Genomic DNA, 19,818 nt, shown 5'->3' on the forward strand with positions numbered 1-19,818 from the left:
GTTATATTGATCTATGTGTCTCTCCCTTCATCAATACCAGACTGCCTTGATTACTACAGCTTTATAATAAGTCTTAAAATTGAGAAGTGTGATTCCTCTAACTTTATTCTTCTTTATCAAAATTGTTTTAGCCACCATCACCATGGAATTGTTTGGGTGCTTGAGTGTTGGAGAATGGAGAGAAGAAACAAACTTATGGAGGATTTCCACATTTCTCTTACTAAATTCTCTCATACTGTTTTCAATCTTATCATCCTTGCTTCTTCTTTTTTTTAATACTTATAGTTTCTTTGTTCTTGTCTTATCGTATCATATAAGGTACTCAGTATAGTGTTTAATAGAAATGATGACAACGAGTATCCTTGTTTTATTCCTAATAGTAGAAGGAATGCTTTTAATGTTTCACTATTGAGGATAATATTTGCTGTACGTTTTTGTAGTTATTGGGAATTAGCTTAAGGAAGTGATAAGAAATTTTTAATAATTTAAGTGCCTCTGATACCTCTATAAAAAAGTTAATAAGTATAGCAACCCCTTTAGTGGTAGTAATATGAAAATCCAAAATAAATTCACATAAAATCAGAAAGATATAATAGAAAAGATATAAGTTTGAGGGTCAGTAACGCTTGAGCTCAAATCCCAACTCCCACAATAATCTTTGTGACCTTGGGGACATAACCTCTGTAAGTTTCTGTTTCTTCGTCTGTAAAACCTTGTAAAATTGTTGTAAAATTTAATTATAATATATGAAAGGGCTTAGAATAGCACAGTACCTGACTATTGCATTATGGCCTGAAAAATATGATTGCTATCATAAAATGCTAAAGGGCTGCCTATCTGGCTCTAATCCTTCACTTAACAAATATTCATCGAATGTCTCCTGTGTGGTAGGTACCGTACTAATCATGGGGGGTATAGTTTGTAATTTATCAGGTAAGCTCATTATTTTTACAGGTTATAAAGGACTTCTACAGGGTTAATACAAACCGGTGACCTATACTCAGCTTTTCCTTTCTAACTTTTATAGTAACATATATTCTATACTACTTTCTTCAATCAGGAGAAAGTGATCAGAAGATCAATTATTTCAGTAGCTCAACGTCAGGAAAACAGCTCCAGTATTCTCTCTGTTGAGGAGCAGGCATTGTAGAAAGCCTATTAAACACATCCGTTTCACTCCCTCAAGGCTTCTGCAGCTATCGTACTCCAACACGTCTCATTCCCAGTAATATAATACTAGAGCAACTGCTTTTTACTTGATAATTAGAAAAGCATATGGCAAAGTCCTAAACTACATATTACCCACTGGGTTCTGGATTTCTAATGTCTCATGCTCTGAAGTACTCACAGTTCATTAACTACATTAAAATTTTGAGGCGGACCCCATATTTTTATCCATTAATGATTTTATCATCCCATCTAAAAGCTATAAAGGAAATTATGAAAATTAAATGTTTAATCAAAACACAGGGAGTTACATCTAAGGTTATTAGATGGTAACTTGAACTGAAATAACCTTAAACTTCATTTCCCATTTTCTCCATCAGGAAATACGTGCCTAGTTGCATCCAATGTCAATCGGAAATAGCCTTTCCTTTACAGGTAACAGCACAAGGGCCACGTAAGAGAGAAATACTCTATTGCTACTATCACCATTTCTAGTATAATCTGGATGCTGCAAAGACATGCTAAATTAGAGTAAAACTCAAGTGAAAAGTGAATTTTTTAATCTACAGTAATGACACCCCAACAAAGTAAACAAAAAAATTCTTGAAGACTTGGTACATTATTAGTTTCAAATTGTTCCCCTGACAGATTACATGAGCTCACACTAAGACAACATGATGTAGAATCACCATCAGCAGGTGAATCATTTAACTGTGTCACAGGAACTCCTAGGTATGGTGAATACTACTTTTCTCTTATTAAATGATATAATTACACTACACTTTAAATGTTCATTTAAAAAAAAGTAATGAAACTAAAGCCATTACCGTTGAGTCAATTCCGACTCATAGAGACCCTATAGCACAGAGTAGAACTGCCCCGTAGGGTTTCCGAGGAGTGCCTGGTAGATTCAAACTGCTGACCTTTTGGTTAGCAGCTGTAGCTCTTAACCACTACACCACCAGGGTTTCCATAATGACACTATATAGGTAGGAAGTATTTCTTTTTATGACTGACTTGGAATGCAGACTTGATCTGAATGTTTACAAAAAAAAATTACTACATTTTTACCTGGCAAACAGGTAGATTATAGGTCAAATTGATGGGAAGAAACATTTATTCAGAAATTAAAAAAACTGGTACTTACCAGGAGATCTGGGAAGCCAACAACTATTGTAGCGTAACTATTCTCATCTGAGAGGATTCGATTAGGAGAGGCAATCTTTTGTCCCACAGCTGAACTTAGATTTTCCGATGAAAGTTGATCACTTGAGACTTTATGAGGCACGCAGAGCTCTGTTTCTGAAAAGTGTCAGACAAGCATTGGACACCATATGCTCCTAAAATGCCCCAGGAATTAATTTTTTGCAAGTTTTAATTCTCACCAACTCAAAGAGAAAAACCCCAGGTTTAAAAAGCAAAAAAACAAAAAAACACTTCAAATTACTTTCATGGGCTTTCATCTGGGGTGGATTAACCAGTAAACAAGGTATGCACAGGCTTACTTGTGCTTACTTACTTATCTGTAGTGCACAATTTCACCTGTTTTTTTCCAAAGCAGGTGAAACTGTGCACTATAGTAAGCAAGCCCATGCGTATCTTGCTTATTGAGTACTCCATCCCGGGCTTTCATCTGAGAAAACTCAGTTTTTACAATCAAAGGCATCATCCCAAAGAGATTCCAAGTATTTACGGAATTCAAAATTTTATTAGCAACAAATATTATCATTAATAGCACCCCGCAGAAGAGATGTGAAACTCACTCAACCTGGTGTTGGCAATGGTATGTTTTAGATTATTTTCCTAAGTACTGTTCATTCCCTAAAATGGTGATGAATTAAATATATAAAAAGAAAAGAAAACTGTACTAACATGGAATCTAAATGTATATAAAAACTGTGATTTGTCAGCTGAAAAAAACCAAAGACAGAGATTACAGGAGTGAGTTTCAAAATGATGATTTGAATGATGGTAGATTTGTATTTACTACTGCTAAAGTGCTGCCTGGAGCCCTGGTGGTGCAGTGGTTAAGAGCTACAGCTGCTAACGAAAAGGTGAGCAGTTCAAATCTACCAGCCACTGCTTGGAAGCCCTATGGGGTAGTTCTACTCTGTCCTATAGGGTTGCTATGAGTCAGAATTGACTCGATAGCAATGGGTTTGGTTTGGTTTGGTTTTGGTTAAGGTGGTGACTAAGCTTTTTCTTTTAGTATAAACTTAACAAAAGCTGATGCTATGGTGATCAGAGGAATAGGGGATGGTGTGTTTAAAAGCATACACCCACACAGCCAACGGCGCAGAGAACACAGTATTTACCTTGTGTGACTCCAAACCCTGTGCTAGCGGGCTCCTCCTGCAACACATGCAACTGGCAAACCCCACTGTCCTCAGATTCGATGTGCGCAGGCTTAGTTAAGAGGTATTTCCTGTAAACAGATGGAACACCTAAGGTAAGTGAAAAGCTTCCCTTTTTCTAATATTTGTGAGGCTAGACTAATCACAGTTTTTCTTCCCCCCAAAGTCTCATTTTTATATTCTGAGTAGAATTTTCTGTTTCAGAGTTTCTTCATGAAGCAGCAAACAACTTCTCAGCGCTGTATATAAAAAGCAGTGTATGCTAACAACGCAGGAATACGTGTGAATTAAAAATCCAACACTTCTGTAAGAGGGAGGGCTGTTAAAAAACAAAGGCAATACTAACGGGGCGTCTCACTGTTATCAATGAACCCTCTCTTGATGTGACTGTTGGGTCAGCCAGTAAGTGGGTGCCTAACCTCTGATTTGTGGCCAGCTGTAGCACAGAAGCCCCTCATCACTGTAGTTCCCTGATCTATTTAGTTTCAAGATCCCTAACATACTTGTTGCCGTTGAATAGATTCTGACTCATAGCGACATTATAGGACACAGTAGAACTGCCCATAGAGTTTCCAAGGCTGTAATCTTTATGCAAGCAGACTGCCACATCTTTCTCCCATGGAGTGGCTGGTGAGTTCAAACTGCCAACCTTTTGGTTAGCAGCCAAATGCTTAACCACTGTGCCACCAGGGTTCCTCTAACACAAGCATATATAAACCCCAAGCCAAACCCATGGCTGTGGAGTCCATTTCCAACTTATAGCGACCTTATCGGATATAGCAGAACTGCCCCATATGGTTTCCAAAGCTGTAAATCTTTACAAACGCAGGCTGTTAAGTCTTTCTCCTGAGGAGCGGCTGGTGGGTTTGAACTGCTGATCTTTTGGTTAGCACCCGAGTGCTTTAACCACTGTGCCAGCAGGGAGTTCCTAAGCATATATAAACCAAAAAACCAAACCCTGTGCCATCGAGTTGATTCTGACTCATAGCGACCCTATAGAACAGAGTAGAATGGCCCCATAGAGTTTCCAAGGAGCACCTGGCAGATTCGAACTGCCAACCCTTTGGTTAGCAGCTGTAGCACTTAACCACTGCGCCACCAGGGTTTCCCCTAAGCATATATAAGTAGCCAGAAATCTTTTGTGACAGGCCTGCTCTGCTTGTCAGCAGAGAGGACAGAAAGAGTTTGCACTTAGCTAATGGAACATAGCACACTGGGTGGTGGGGGGACTCAAAATTCACTGTGTACCCTAAATATGTGCCAAGTGCTCTATAATGGCCCTTTCATGAAGAAGTGTAAAGTCCAATGGGGGAGGCAACACAAATGTAAACACATCCCAATAAGAACACATAAGATAAAAGGAAGAAGAAACTTCTAAGGGGTGGATTCTGTAAAGGTACCAAAAGACAACAGTTCTAGAATGAAGACTGTGGCCCTTTGAAGGGAGGATAAGCTGAAAACCAATTTTGAAGTATCTCCAGTTTGGCAAGAATGCAGTAAATTCCCAATGTGCTAACAGGGAAAAGCTTGAATAAATATGGATCATACATAAAAGTTATTGCCTTTTTTACTGTTAATTTCAGCTTCTTCCTCTGAAACACTTTTATAATTACTCTGAGAAGTGACATTTAACTTATTTTCATTTTCTTCCCTCTCTCCTTCTAAGTCTCATCTACAGAGACGGTGCCAAACACAGGCATTGTTAGAAGACAGACCTGAGGAAGACAGAACATAAGGACACTGGGTACCAGAGAAGTCTGAGCTATACAGTACAGTCCATTAAACACTGTGTAGATCCACCCACTGATTTGTTCTGTGCTCCACCAGAAGCCACTTGTCTTCTGCTACAAGGAAGACTGTCTTGAGGCTGATGGGAAGTGAGATGGTATGAGTTCGCCCTTCTAGAACATCCAGCACAGTGAGGCTGTTCCTGTAAAAGGCAAAGAAGAAAACTGAAAGGAAATGGTACAGATGATGGTTGAGTAAACTACGGTAAGATCACTTGGTGGTACATTACACAATATTTAAAAAGAATGTTTTTAAAACTAAGTAATAGCAGATAAAAAGCTAACTGTGAAAACAGATACACATGATCTGACTCTGTGAAGGTATGCATAAGAAGAAACACGAGGGAGCGAAACCCTACAACACTAGTGGTGGTTGTATCATGGAATTATGAGCACTTTCTTTCCTTATGTCTGTTTTTAATTGTTCTATAATGTGGGATGAATTGATTTTATAGTAAACATTTATAATTTGCTTACATTAGCTTTAATAAGCAGCCCAGTTGCTGTCGAATCAACTCCAACTCATGGCAACCCCATATGTGTCAGAATAGAACTGTACTCTATAGGGTTTCCAATAGTTGATTTTTTAGAAGTAGATCCATAGGCCTTTCTTCCGTGGTGTCTCTGGGTGGACTTGAACCTCCAACCTTTTGGTGAGTAGCTGAGCATGTTACTCATTATAATAAACTTTATAATAAACAAGTATAATTAAAACAGGAAATAGGATGGAGAAAGTAGCAACCTCAGTTTAAATTTTCTACAATAAAGAACTCACCCATTTTCTTTGTAGAATACTAGCCAGTTTTTGTGTGAAAATTCATTACACATTTTATAAGTTTCCTGAAGACAAAACAAAGCAAATATCACATTAAATGTGTCAGATGCAGGCACGCCTCTGCAGCTGCTGCCCCTTAAATAAAGTTCTTCAACCTGTAGAACATATAATTCTCAGAGAAGTCACTGTTTATGTACACCAAGACTCTTATGGTAACAGGGATTAAAGTATACTTCAAAGTTTGCAGTGAATTATGTACTAAAACCACTTTGGAATGGAAGTTTTAAAAATAATGCCAAACGCTGGTTAGAAAAAAACATGTTATTTGGTGAATTGACTGTGGAATTTACATCATAACATAAACCAAAAACGAAACCCATTGCCGTCGAGTGGACTGTGACTCATAGTGACCCTATAGGACAGGGTAGAACTGCCCCATAGGGATTCCAAGGCTGCATGTAAGTCTTTATGGGAGGAGACTGCCACATCTCTCTCCCTTGGAGCAACTGGTGGGTTCCAACCACTGACCTTTTTGTTTGGTAGCTGAGCACCTTAACCACTGCACCACCAGTGCTCCCTAAGACATAAATCATAGGCGATACTTTGTTTCTTAAATCTGAATACATTTATGACATTTTAAAATCTCTTTTTTTCACTGTCTTTTAAGACTTAAGTCTGCTGCCCTTTAGGCCCATTGCCTTTTTCTGAATCATAGAGTAACTTCTCTTGAGTTGGCTGAAAAATGTTTATTTACAGTTTTTATTTAGTAGATATGATTAGGTGTCTTGCTCATAGGCTCATCATATTAGCCCAAAACATAAATAAAGGTTATAGTCACTGCAAGATTAGAAATGTTATGAATACCATACTTGAATAGCTCATAATGTTTTATTATTATTAGATCAGTTCTGGCAAGTCTTTATGTGTGTATGATAGATACAAAATGAAACCACTGATATTTAAATATAAATACCTGAATAGCATTAAATCTAAAAGTACATAATAAGAGAATTCTTTTGTGCATTATAGCAAACAAAAGCCCCTGAAAGGGATGGGCAGGCACACGTCTTTATGGTTAGACAGCTACAGAAGACCCCTGGCAATCTGCCAGACAAGTCTGGTATTCCTTACAGCCTCCTCTTTGTTCCACCAGGAAGATCTCTTAGATGCAGTCTCTTCTTCTGAAGACAGGACGAGGCGACGAAGGGCGCGGCTAGTGGTATCTAACAACAGGATGACATTACTCTGGAAATAAAGATAATAGTGAAAAGCTCAAGGTGTGTTCTTTTTTTTTTAAAGCAGCATTCTCTTGGCAACCTGTGAATGAAGGTTACAGTGATAAACCAAAGGGAAGACAAAAATAATGAAATAAAAGATACTGTTATGGACTGAATTGTGTCCCCCCAAAAGATAGGTTGAAGTCCTAATCCCTTGCACCTGTGAATGTAACCTTGTTCGGAAATTAGGTCATACTAGAGTTTTGGTTTTTGGGTAGAGTACTTACCCTGACCATTATGAACTATCTAGTCTCTGTGGTGTCTTTATAAAAAGAGAAGACACACAGAGAGCCAGAGGGACGACAGCCATGTGAAGCCAGAAGCAGAGATTGGAGTGATGCTTCTACAAACCAAGGAACTCCAAGGATTACTAGGATCGCCAGAAGCAAGGAAAAGGCAAGGGAGGATCTTCCCCTAGAGCCTTCAGCAGGAGCATGGCCCTGCTGACCCCTTGATTTTGGACCTCTAGTTTCCAGAACTGTGAAACAATAAATTTCTGCTGTTTTAAGCCAACAAATTTGTGGTACTTTGTTACAGTAGCCCTAGGAAATTAATACAGATACCATGAAGATAGTAAATGATTTCTCTTAATGCAGAATTTAAAGTATTAGACAGTTTTATGAAGATATTTCAAATTATGAAATACAAAAGGCAATCTCTTTGAAGATTTTATATTACCCTTCTAAATACAGGCTTGGATAACCATAATTCTGCTCTATTATATAAAATTCCAACTCATAGTGACCCTATAGGACAGTGTAGAACTGCCCCATAGGGTTTCCAAGGAGCAGCTGGTGGATTCAAACTGCCAACCTTTTGGTTGGCAGTCAAACGCTTAACCACTGAGGCACTGAAAGATCATGCTGCACTGGCCGGGAATCAAACCTGGGCCTCCCATGTGGCAGACAAAAATTCTACCACTGAACCATTAATGATATTTATTATATAGGAATGAAAAAAATTAAGAGGATTGATAATTAAAAAGGGTCCATTCACTTTTATCGAAATTAAACTTGGAGAATGCTCTATTGAAAGCTCTTTTAAATAGTGCAGAATTAAATCTCATTTATCCTTTTCACAAATCCAAGTTCAATTCAGAAAGTATGTACATGATATAAAGAAAGGTCAGTAAGAAACTACCATGGGCCTCCAAGAACCTAGCCCTGTTTCTTTATCTTGAAGTTCACTGCACTTGAAGAGCTTTCGTAGCTGGTGGTGTAATGTACAAACAAGAGAGTTCTTCAACATTATTAATCACAGCTATTCAAATGAAGGAATAATTTCTCATTAATTAGGAGCATTTTTTAAGGGAAAAATATTCTTATAAACCTTAAGCCTTTAAATAAATAAAAAGAAGCATAGAAAATAAAAGCTTCAAATGAAGAAAACCAGAAAAGATAAAACCTTTTGAAGGGGTTCAAGGGAATTGATGTAGTTAAATTTTAAAGCTGTTTGAAGATTACACTAACCGGTTTGCAAAGTGACATCTGCAAGTTGTTCTTCAGACTTCATTGTTATGCAATTATCTTTTCTTTTTTTTTAATTTGGGGTCCCTCCAGTAATCCTAGCCCTTATGAACTCATCATTACAAAAAGAAGAAAAAACACTCTTTTGAGGGAAAATAAAGTCACGAAGCACCCAAAGAATTAATACATACTTTGCAAAATACAGGAAACAGTAAAATATGAACCGTTTGTTCAGTTATGCTATGGTATTTATTGGGCAGCTTAGATTTAAAGCACAATGGAGAATAAAAAGATGAATTAACCATGCCCCTTGCCCTCAATTAGATAATCTCCTTAGAGAGAAATAAAAAGAAATGTAAAAAGTTTCACCTGTAAGTCTGGCACCTCATAGTGTGGTTTCAAATCTATTTACAAGCTAATTTTATTGAAGTGCTCGAGAATTAAAACAGTGGTCACCCCACATAGTTTCCGTCACATACATTGTCTGAGTCCTGGCTGCGTTAAAAAAACAATTCTATTAAACATGTTGACGAAGCTTTCATTTTTCCATAAATATCTTCACCCTTAGAATGCACCATTTCGTATGATACGTAATTCTGCTTTAGAGTATTTGTTAGGAATGCTCCTTAAAAAATTAACATGTAATTTTAAAAAAAGCATTATTCACTGGCATTTGAAAAGTTCGAAACTGGTAACATCTTAAGAGTTTTCCTTAAGAAAAGGTATTAGTAGGTTAATTCATAAAGTCTCCATTGTAGATTAAATCTTTAAAAAAAACTGATTGTAGTAAAATGTATATAGCACAAAAGTTGCCATGGTAACCATTTTTAAGCATATGATTCAGTGACAGATAATTACATTCATCATATTGAGCAATCATCACTGCTATTTCCAGAAGTTTTTTATCACCCCAGACAGAAACTCAGCTCCCCTTCAGCAGTAACTCCAATTTCCTCCTCCCACCCATCCCTCATAACCACTGTCCCTATGCACTTGGCTATTCTAGATATTTCATATGAGACCATACAATATTTGTTCTTTTGTGTCCAGCTTATTTTACTCAGCATAGGATCTTCAAGGTATATGTATGTCGTGGCATGTATTAGAACTTCATTTCTTTTTACAGCTGTGTAGTATTCCATTGTATGGATATACCACATTTTGTTTATCCATTCTTCTTTTGATGGACACTTGGGTTGTTCCTACATTTTGGCCATTGTGAACAGTGCTGTGATGAACACTGGTATACATGTGTTTGTTTGAGTTCCTGCTTTCAATTCTTTTGGATATACACCTAGGAGTAGAACTGCTGGGTCATACAGTAATTTTGGGGGCTGGGTGGTTATAGTAATTTTATATTTAACTTTCTGAGGAACCTAGATTAAATCTAGGAGGATCAGTCCCTGAAGAAGTACATCATGTTTGGTAAAGTATAGGGTCAGCAAAATAGAGGAAGAGCCTCAACGAGATGGACTGACACAGTGGCTGCAACCGTGGGCTCAAGCATAACGATTGTGAGGATGGCGCAGGACCAGGCAGTGTTTTGTTCTATTGTACACAGGGGCGCTATGAGTTGGAACCAACTCAACGGCACCTAACAACAACAGCATATTAAATCTATTTTGATTGAGAATGTATTTTTTATGGGCTAAAAGCATTTTTTATATAATAAATATGTACAACATTATCATTAATTCCTGGCAGCTAAGCAAATTGGGATAATATCAATTTTTCTAAACAAAAGACAGTACTAAAAATAGTAAGTTTTATCCCAAAAGATCATTAAGTAGAAAATAAGCAGAAGATGAAGCAGATAAGATTAAGTAGAAAAATAAGTCAGTACAGTTTTAAATTTTTCTTCCTTTTTTAGGGTTTATTACTTATATACTCACAACTTGGCATAAGTGAACTGAAAAGCTGTTATCTTTCTAAGTGATAGAAAACACACACACACACACACACACACACACAATTTCCAGCCATTGCTGTATTTAGAATGAGTTTTATAAGCAATTGGCAACATGAGGGAGTTCTGTTGCTCCATCCTTTTAGATGTTAATGGTTTCCTTCTGTAAATGACTAATGATATATTTTGTCTGAGTTTAAAAATAGAATTTTGCGTCACACAGGAGGACATGTAACTGTGGCTTTGGCATCTCTTTAAGGGGGGCAGGGAGGAGAAGCAAGTGTGCAATTTTATTATGTTTGTATCTGACTGGGAGAAATGTAACCTCTGGATGACCTCAATGTCCCCAAATCTGAAATTCTAAACTTTGTACAGATGTAATAAGTAATCTCATGGGGGGAGGGTTTTGTTTTTATTTTTTTTATTTTTAGGCATGGCAAAGTTTCCCTTTCCTCACTTAAGACTTTATTTGAGCAAAGAATTTTTGAACAACTTCTTAAAGTAACCACGGAAAGGCATCTGTAGCAAAGCTTTATCTTAAAGGCAAGGGATAAACGAATTAATGGAAGTCCTTCTCTGCTGTGTTTCAGCTTCATTTTCAGTCAGGGCAACATGCAGAAGAAGGAAGCGATAGCATTAAGCTCATTTTTTAAATAAGCCTAAAACTATTTATCATTTGGTAAATTTTGAAGCTGCATCCTGTTCATTTGGAATTAAATGGGTCTTAGATCACAAAAGGGCCATACTATAAAATACACAGCTCAGATATCCTCTCTGGGAAAAGAAGCTGGTCAGAGGACAGGTACTGAGGGAAGGTATCCAGATGTGCTGTGTACATCTGCTCAGAGTACTAAGGTGGCTTTCTGGAAAACTGTTGAAACTATGGCCAAAGCATTAGTAAGGCAGCAAATAGGTGCGCAGGGTGGCAAGGTGTTGACTATGGAGCTCAAGCACATCTTTACAATGAAAAGTATATTTTCTTTGATGAAATCGTTATGGTCAAACAATATTAATCAACAAGGATGCCAAATAATTGAATCCTTTGAGAAAATAAAGCACTTGCGGAGAACGTAATAATCTGGTGTTTTGAAAGAATTTGTATATGTAAATTCGACAGTTAATTTGATAGCTAAAAATCTGGCAGGACTGACTGAATAAACAGGCTAAATTTAGATTCTCATCCACATCTTACTGGCTTACTGAACTAAATTTCACTGAGATATATGCTTTTTATGGCAGATTCTTCTGGCTATAGAATTTAATCCAATGGCACTGATACTTTGTTGGAAACCTGTAGGGTAAAAACTCTTACTCCAATCTGCTGAACACAAGTTTTTAGGAGCAATATCTGAATATTTATAAGCTCTGCTTCTAGAAGAAAGTAAAAATGAAAAAAAAAAAAGTAAAAATAAAGCCAGAAAAAAAATCTTAACTCACAATTTATGATAAATTGAGACTCAGTGAATAAAAATAAAAAATAATAATAGTTGTCGTTGGGTGCCACTGAGTCGAATCTGACTCACCGAGTAGAACTGCTCCATAGGGTTTTCTTAAGCTGTGATCTTTACAGAAGCAGAGTGCCAGGTCTTTCTCCCACAGAGCCACTGGGTGGGTTCAAACAGCCAACCCTTGGGTTACTGACATGCTACTTATACAATATTTTCCTCTTGATTAATTATAGTCTAAAAGTATTGTTTCTTGGTAACACTTTGCTTTCCTAGTAACTTAAAATACTTGTAAGTAACACTATATTTCTTTAACATTTTCCTATTATGAATACTTAAAAATTTTTCATCCTAAGCTTTTCCCCAAGTATCTGCAGTGAGGTGGGAGAGTGGATAAGTTTAATTACGGTGGGGCCAATCCAATTTGGCTTGAATCTCAGTTCCACTACATATTTGCTGGGCAAGTTACTTCAACCCTCTGAGCCTCAGTTTCCTCCAATGTAAACATGGCTAACAGCTGCCTCATTGGCAGTTGGAAGAATAACATGAAATAATGTACATAATATCCTACTGACACATTATCAGGGTTTAACCATTAATCCTCCTACTTGAGAAATTCATCACTTGCCTTACGAGATACCACGTTCTTCTGGTTTATCCATTTACTTCACTGGACACTCACACCCAATCCCCTTTGTTGATTACTTCTTACCTCCTTTACTTCTTAATATATTAGTACCCTAGGGCTTCCCTTCTCTACCCACATTCCCTCCCTAGGTAACCTCTTTTAATCTCATGGCTTTAAATATCACTTATATGCCAATGACTCCCAAATCTACATTTCCTGTTCTGACCTCTCCATTGAACTCTGGACTCATCATCCACTTGGATGTTTAATAGACATTGCAAATTTAATAAAATATCTGCTCTTCCGTCCCAAACCTATTCCTTCCCCATCTCAGTTGACAACTCCATCCTTTCAGTTGCTCAGGCCCTAAACTTTGAAGTTGCCTTTGCCTCTACTTTGACTCATTCCATCCATCTCATCTGTTGGGAAATCCTTTTGTTCCTATGTTCAAAAGGGCACCAGAACCCATTGCTACTTACACCCTCCATTCTACCCCAAACCTGCAATCTCTTGCTAAGGTTTTTGCAAAAATCTCTTAAATAGTTTCCCATATTTTGCCTTAGCATCTACAGACTACTCGCCACAGTGCAGCCAGAGTAATCTTTTAAAAATATAAGTTAGATCAGATCATTCTTCTGCTCAAAACCCTGTAATGCCTTCCTCTTTCACTCTGAGGATGAGCCCAGAACCTTACAATGGCCTACACAGCTCTGTGCAGTCTGCTTCTCTTGCTTCAATCTAGTTCTTACCCCAACCCACCCAGTGACCTCTTTGGCTTTAGCTCATCTTAATCTTTCCTTCATTCAGCCTTCTCCACCACACTTCTTTAAAGAGGAAGAGGCATGCTTTAGCCTCAGGGCCTTTGCACTTACTATTCCCTTTGCGGGGGCAGGGGGGACACCCTTCTTCCAGATACCTCCTCTTCTCCTCACCTTCATCAAGTCTTTGCTTCTCAGTGAGCCAATCCCTGACCACCCTGTTTAAAATTGCAGTCTTCCTCCCAGTCTCTGTCTTACTCACCCTTGCTCCTCACCTTCTAACTTGATATATAATCTAATTATTTCTTGTACTTATTGTCTGCCGCAGTGTCACAGATAACACTGCGAAGAATGGGAATTCCAGAACACTTAATTGTGCTCATGAGGAACGTTTACAGAGATCAAGAGGCAGTTGTTTGGCCAGAACAAGGGGATACTGATTGGTTTAAAGTCAGGAAAGGTGTGGGTCAGGGTTATATTCTTTCACCATACCTATTTAATCTGTATGCTGAGCAAATAATCTGAGAAGCTGGACTATATGAAGAAGAACGGGGCATCAGGATTGGAGGGAGACTCATTAACAACCTGCATTATGCAGACGACACAACCTTGCTTGCTGAAAGTGAAGAGGACTTAAGCACTTACTAATGAAGATCAAAGACCACAGCCTTCAGTATGGATTACATCTCAACGTAAAGAAAACAAAAATCCTCACAACTGGACCAATGAGCAACATCATGATAAACGGAGAAAAGGTTGAAGTTGTCAAGGATTTCATTTTACTTGGATCCACAATCAATAGCCATGGAAGCAGCAGTCAAGAAACCAAAAGACACACTGCTTTGGGCAAATCTGCTGCAAATGACCTCTTCAAAGTGTTGAAGAGCAAAGATGTCACCTTGAACACTAAGGTGCACCTGACCCAAGCCATGGTATTTTCAATCGCATCATATGCATGTGAAAGCTGGACAATGAATAAGGAAGACTGAAGAAGAGTTGACGCCTTTGAATCGTGGTGTTGGCGAAGAATATTGAATATACCATGGACTGCCAAAAGAACAAACAAATCTGTCTTGGAAGAAGTGCGGCCAGAATGCCCCTTAGAGGCAAAGAAGGCGAGACTGCGTCTTACATACTTTGGACATGTTGTCAGGAGGGATGAGTCCCTGGAGAAGGACATCATGCTTGGTATTAGAGTACAGGGTCAGCGGAAAAGAGGCAGACCCTCAAGGAGGTGGATTGACACAGTGGCTGCAACAATGAGCTCAAGCATAACAATGATTGTAAGGATGGTGCAGGACCGGGCAGTGTTTCGTTTTGCTGTGCATAGGGTCGTTATAAGTCGGAACCGACTTGACGGCACCTAACAACAACAACAACATTGTCTACCACCCCCACCCCCATCCCCAACCAGAATAATCTCTTGAGGACAAAGATTTTGGGTTTTTTTTTTAACTGCAGTGTCCCCAACACTAAAACCCGTTGCCGTGAAGTTGATTCCCCAACACTAGGCACATGTAAATATTTACTGAAAGAATAATATGCCTAGTAAAGTACTTGGTAGATACTAGGTAGACAGTAGATACACATACACATTAGACCCTTTCCTATTGGTATAAAACCCAACACCCATTGCCATTCAGTCAATTCCAACTCATAATGACCCCACAGGAACAAGAGGAACAGTTCCGTAGAGTTTCCAAGGTTATAATCTTTACAGAAGGAGACTGCCACATCTCTCTCCTGTGGAGCAGCTAGTGGATTCAAACTGCTAACCTCTTAGTTAGTAGCTGAGTGCTTAACCACTGTGCCACCACAACTCCTTTCTGTTGGTATAGTACAAGCTCACTTGGACTTCTAGAGTTCTGACTAATTGAAACAGAGTCTGTCTTTTGATCTATACTTTCTGTTTGGAATTATTTTTAGCCCGATTCTAGGCCCCTGTAGTTTTCTTGAGTGCTGTCTTGGAATATTCATGATGGATAGAACTTGAGTATCAGTAGCTACTAAAGGATCTCAGTGCATTCCACTCTGTATATTTACATGGCTGACTCTACAAAAAGAATGTCATTCAGATCTCCGGTCAAATTTCATCTTCTTTAAGAAGAGATCTCTCAGCCCTCTTTTTAAAACTGTTCATTTGCCCAACTCTTCCCACCTCACGCCCATCACCCCCTAGGACTCCCAGTCCCGTTTCTAGATTTGAAATTGGCTTATTTAGTTGTTGCCTTACTTGTGGTCTATCTTTGAAAAAAAAAAAAAGCCACCTTCATAACAAAGAATTATCCAGCCCAAAATGTCAATATTGCCAAGGTTAAGAAACCTTGATTTACATGTTTCAAGACTTAGAGGTCAAGTATAAGTCTCTGCATTTGAAGTACTGTTAAAAAAGCTCCTAACCCCTCCCTCCAGCCTCTCTCCTCCATCTCTATGAAAGCATATATTTTCAGTTATATAGATTGCACATCAACCTTGCCTTTTCCCTCTAATCGCAGCATAAGAGTAAGCCTGGTATGCGTTACCTGATGTTCATGGAGAACCACTTGACCTCTGAGGGGATTTCCCAGAGGTGCCACTGTCACAAATGGCTGCCAAACTCCACTGGCGGTTCTTGGGAAGATGTCATAAAGGTCCACAAAGTGGGCGCTCTTCCGAGTCATATCCATAAAGTGTAGAGTAACGGGATTGCATGTAACTACATACAGAGTGTTTTCATCATTTTCTGAAATGACAAAAAGGTGTTAATTTTGTGGAATGCAACAGATGTCCTGATAAGTCAAAAGACTCAGCAAAAACTGAATCATGAGGTTAAATACACAGTTGAAACTCAGAAGGTAATTTGTAGATGGATTGATTAGGGTGAAAAAGCCCATGAGAGGTCATTTAGTTCCTGCCCTAAACTAAGCAAGGGCCACATCTATCTATTCTAGGAAAATAAGTACCTATTTGTTCCCAAACGAATTCCACAATAACACCATTAAATATTTAACAATCCTCAGTGTCAGGAAATTCTTCCTTATACAGAAGCAAAGTACTTTGTGTTGCAATAAAGGTCTGTTTCTCTTGTTTTGTTGCTGGTTCAGATCAACAACAGTTGGTCAACAACTTCTACTCACTAATCTGTCATTTTCTAGGCAGTTACCAGATCTTTAGGCTTTTCTCACCACAAATAATTCCATTTTCTAAATCGAGCTCTGTGGACATGATTTTCCAAACTTTGGTTCGTTATTTGGGAATTTATTATAAAATTTGCCTTTTCGAACTTGCCTAGGCCCATTTTTTGACTCTTTATTCAAAAGTGCTCCTTCAACTTTAAAGTGCATAGGAATCACCTGGGGATCCAATGAAAAGGCAGATTCTGATTCCGTAGGTCTGGGTGAGGTGTCAGAGCCTGCATTTCCAACCATGCTGGATGCTGCTGGTTTGAGGCCTTCACTTTGATGAGCAAGGCAAGGCTCTGGACTATGTGTCCCATGATTTTTATATATGAACACCTTAAGGCAAGGAATTAAGCAGCTTTTGTGTCATAAATACTGTCAGCAGCACCAAGGCATCATTTTTAAGGCAAGCATGAAGTGTTGTTCAGTCTTTGGCCACAAAAAATTATACACACACACACACACACATATATATATATATATATATATATATATCAAAACCTGTCGTTGTTGAGTCAATTCTGACTCATAGTGATCCTACAGGACAGAGTAGAACTGCCCCATAGGGTTTCCAAGCAGCCACTGGTGGATGTGAAATGTCAACCTTTTGGTTAGCAGCTGAGCTATTAATCACTGTGCCACCAGGGCTCCATATATTTATGTGTGTGTGTGTATATATACACCCCCCCCAAAAAATACACACACACATATTTATATATATATAAATATGTATTTATATCACATATATTTATTTACAACATATAATCAGTTGCCGTCAAGTTGATTCTGACTCATGGCAAAGCATGTGCTCTACAGGGTTTTCAATAGCTGATTTTTCAGAAGTAAATCGCCAGGTCTTTCTTCTGAGGCACCTCTGGGTAGATTCAAACCTCCAATCTTTTGTTTAGTAGCCAAGCATGTCAACCGTTTGTACCACTCAGGGACTCCAGAAGATTCCTACGCACTTTAAAGTTAAAGAAGCACTAATATGAACTCTCTGTCTATATATATATATATATATCTGATTTTAACCTAACAAAATGCTCTTTTCTCTCATAAATGCAAAGAATAGGTTAAAAAAAAACAACTTGCAAATGTGGCCAGTATTGAAGTAGAGAATTAAATTTGTACCAAGGACAGCCAATGAGTTTCATTTTTCAGTGCCCACTCTGACTGACTAGCAGCAACTGCCTGGAATGTTGTGTTGAGAAGAATTCTCAGACTGTGACCAGCTTTAATGAGGAAACTGCCGCAACTGATTAGCCCTGCCTGCCGTAGACATGGGGCCATAGACACGGGGCAGAGGACGACAGCACACTTTGTTTTTGTTAGGTGCTGTCAAGTAGGACTGCCCTATAGGGTTTTCTAGGCTGCAGACTTCATGGAAGCAGATTGCTAGGTCTTTCACATTTATTTACAATCCCTAAATACTAGACAAGGACCAAAGTTCAGACTTTATCCTGAACGTCGCATACATTCTCTCTACCAGTAAAGGTAAAAAATCTGGAAAAGAGGACCAATCTGTTAGGGAAAAACTTGTAAATTTTTTTTTTAAAAAAAAACACGAATTCTTACTCAAAATAGGCAATTTGGGGGAACAAACAATATTCAGAGAACTTCTAGGAACAAAAGCCAGCTACTGATTTTTCCCTAAACGATCCCCATCTTAGTCCTGTTAACCTCCCCATCCCCACTTCTGTTTATATCACCTTGGTAACTGACATTAACTGAGGAACTTCTGCCAAAAGTCGCCCAGGGCACCCTGCATGAATCAGTGGGTAGTGGCAACAGTTCAGAGATGTAGATGCCAAGAATCCACACCCTTTATTTGCATTCTTTACAATGAGAAGTTTTAGTGACTCTGAGTCACTCCAGCCCTGCAATCACCAAACCAGAATCCAGCCAAAAAAAATCCAACGTTTTTCCTTTTTCTTTCCTCTTTCTATTTTTAACACCCAGCTGGGTGTGTTTAACTTTGTGCTACAATAGTAATGAGAAACAGACATATGCACACAAACCCAGCCGTGCTTATGCGGATTCTACAATAGCATTTTGTTAGGTTATTACAGGAAATTAGTTCTAAATTATATATAATTGCTATCTGATCTGAGAATGACAGTCCCTGAGTCTATCATAGACTTCTGGATGCCTAGAGATTATTTTAATCCCTTGAAAAAAAATCTGTGCAGGAAGGAAAAGTCAAAAGTATAAGCTGACATACCCTGCGATGTAGCGATGTCACAGACTAAGTTAATTTCATCCAGCGGTAACTTCCAGGAGGCACATTCTTCAGTAAAAGTGAGAGACCTTTCTTCATGTCTTTCTATTGGATACTCCTGTATGTTTATAAGCACTGGACCCTACAATAAGGTAGTTATCTGAGTTAAAAAATTTGAGTAGTCACCAAAAGAGAGAAAAGCTGAAGTTCTTCCAAATTGTAGAATCAGAATTCAAGCATTCCTGATATATCTCGTCTCATTTTGTTTTCTGGCATGTTACTTATAATAATACCATATACTTGTGTTTATAAATGCTTTCACATGTGCTATCTTATTTCTCTCTCTCTTTTCTTCTTACTCACAAAATACACCATTACTTCATTCCTTCCTAAATCAAGAGCCAGTTTTGAACTCCAAGTACCAGGATCCAGAGCTGTCCAAACCAGGAAAATAATTTGTAAAAGAATGAACCAGGGCCTGATGTATTTCACTGTGAAGGATGATTATTTTCCAGCTTTAATAAGACTCAAAAATATGATAATATTATATAGAAATGTAAGGGCTGAACCTGGGTCTTTGAAGTAAAATGTAGAAAATGTAACATTTGAATTAAAAAAAAATGATAACCATTAGTGTTGCTTATTAAAGGTAAAGTATTTCACACATGGTGCTAACTGTTCAATCTAAATATGAGCAAGAGGGATTTAATTCAATAATGTTATGGACATTAGTATTGGGTACTTATATATCACTTCTGGAAGAACTATGTAGATTTAACTGAAATTCCAATGATCTGCAAACAAAAACCAAACCCAGTGCCATAAAGTTGATTCTGACTCATAGCAACCCTATAGGACAAGCACGACAGCTGTCCCATT

At 38.2% G+C, this 19,818-nt stretch overlaps 1 protein-coding gene across 4 annotated transcripts in view; it reads right to left on the reverse strand.

The window, feature by feature from the left end:
* Positions 1-19,818, reverse strand: part of VWA8 (von Willebrand factor A domain containing 8) — a 473,608-nt gene that overhangs the window by 158,584 nt on the left and 295,206 nt on the right. For all 4 annotated transcript variants that reach the window (XR_010318190.1, XM_003412602.4, XM_064270072.1 and 1 more), the window contains exons 28-34: positions 18,943-19,081; positions 16,086-16,285; positions 7,215-7,328; positions 6,084-6,148; positions 5,326-5,451; positions 3,483-3,592; positions 2,315-2,469 (exon numbers count right to left, since the gene is read on the reverse strand). Coding sequence is in view for 3 of the 4 variants with exons in the window: in XM_003412602.4 (XP_003412650.2) it covers positions 2,315-2,469; positions 3,483-3,592; positions 5,326-5,451; positions 6,084-6,148; positions 7,215-7,328; positions 16,086-16,285; positions 18,943-19,081 (909 nt within the window). In the remaining variant the exon portion in view is untranslated. The remainder of the gene's footprint in view (positions 1-2,314; positions 2,470-3,482; positions 3,593-5,325; positions 5,452-6,083; positions 6,149-7,214; positions 7,329-16,085; positions 16,286-18,942; positions 19,082-19,818) is intronic.

This window comes from Loxodonta africana, chromosome 17 (assembly GCF_030014295.1).
Source record: "Loxodonta africana isolate mLoxAfr1 chromosome 17, mLoxAfr1.hap2, whole genome shotgun sequence".
NCBI lineage: Eukaryota > Metazoa > Chordata > Mammalia > Proboscidea > Elephantidae > Loxodonta > Loxodonta africana.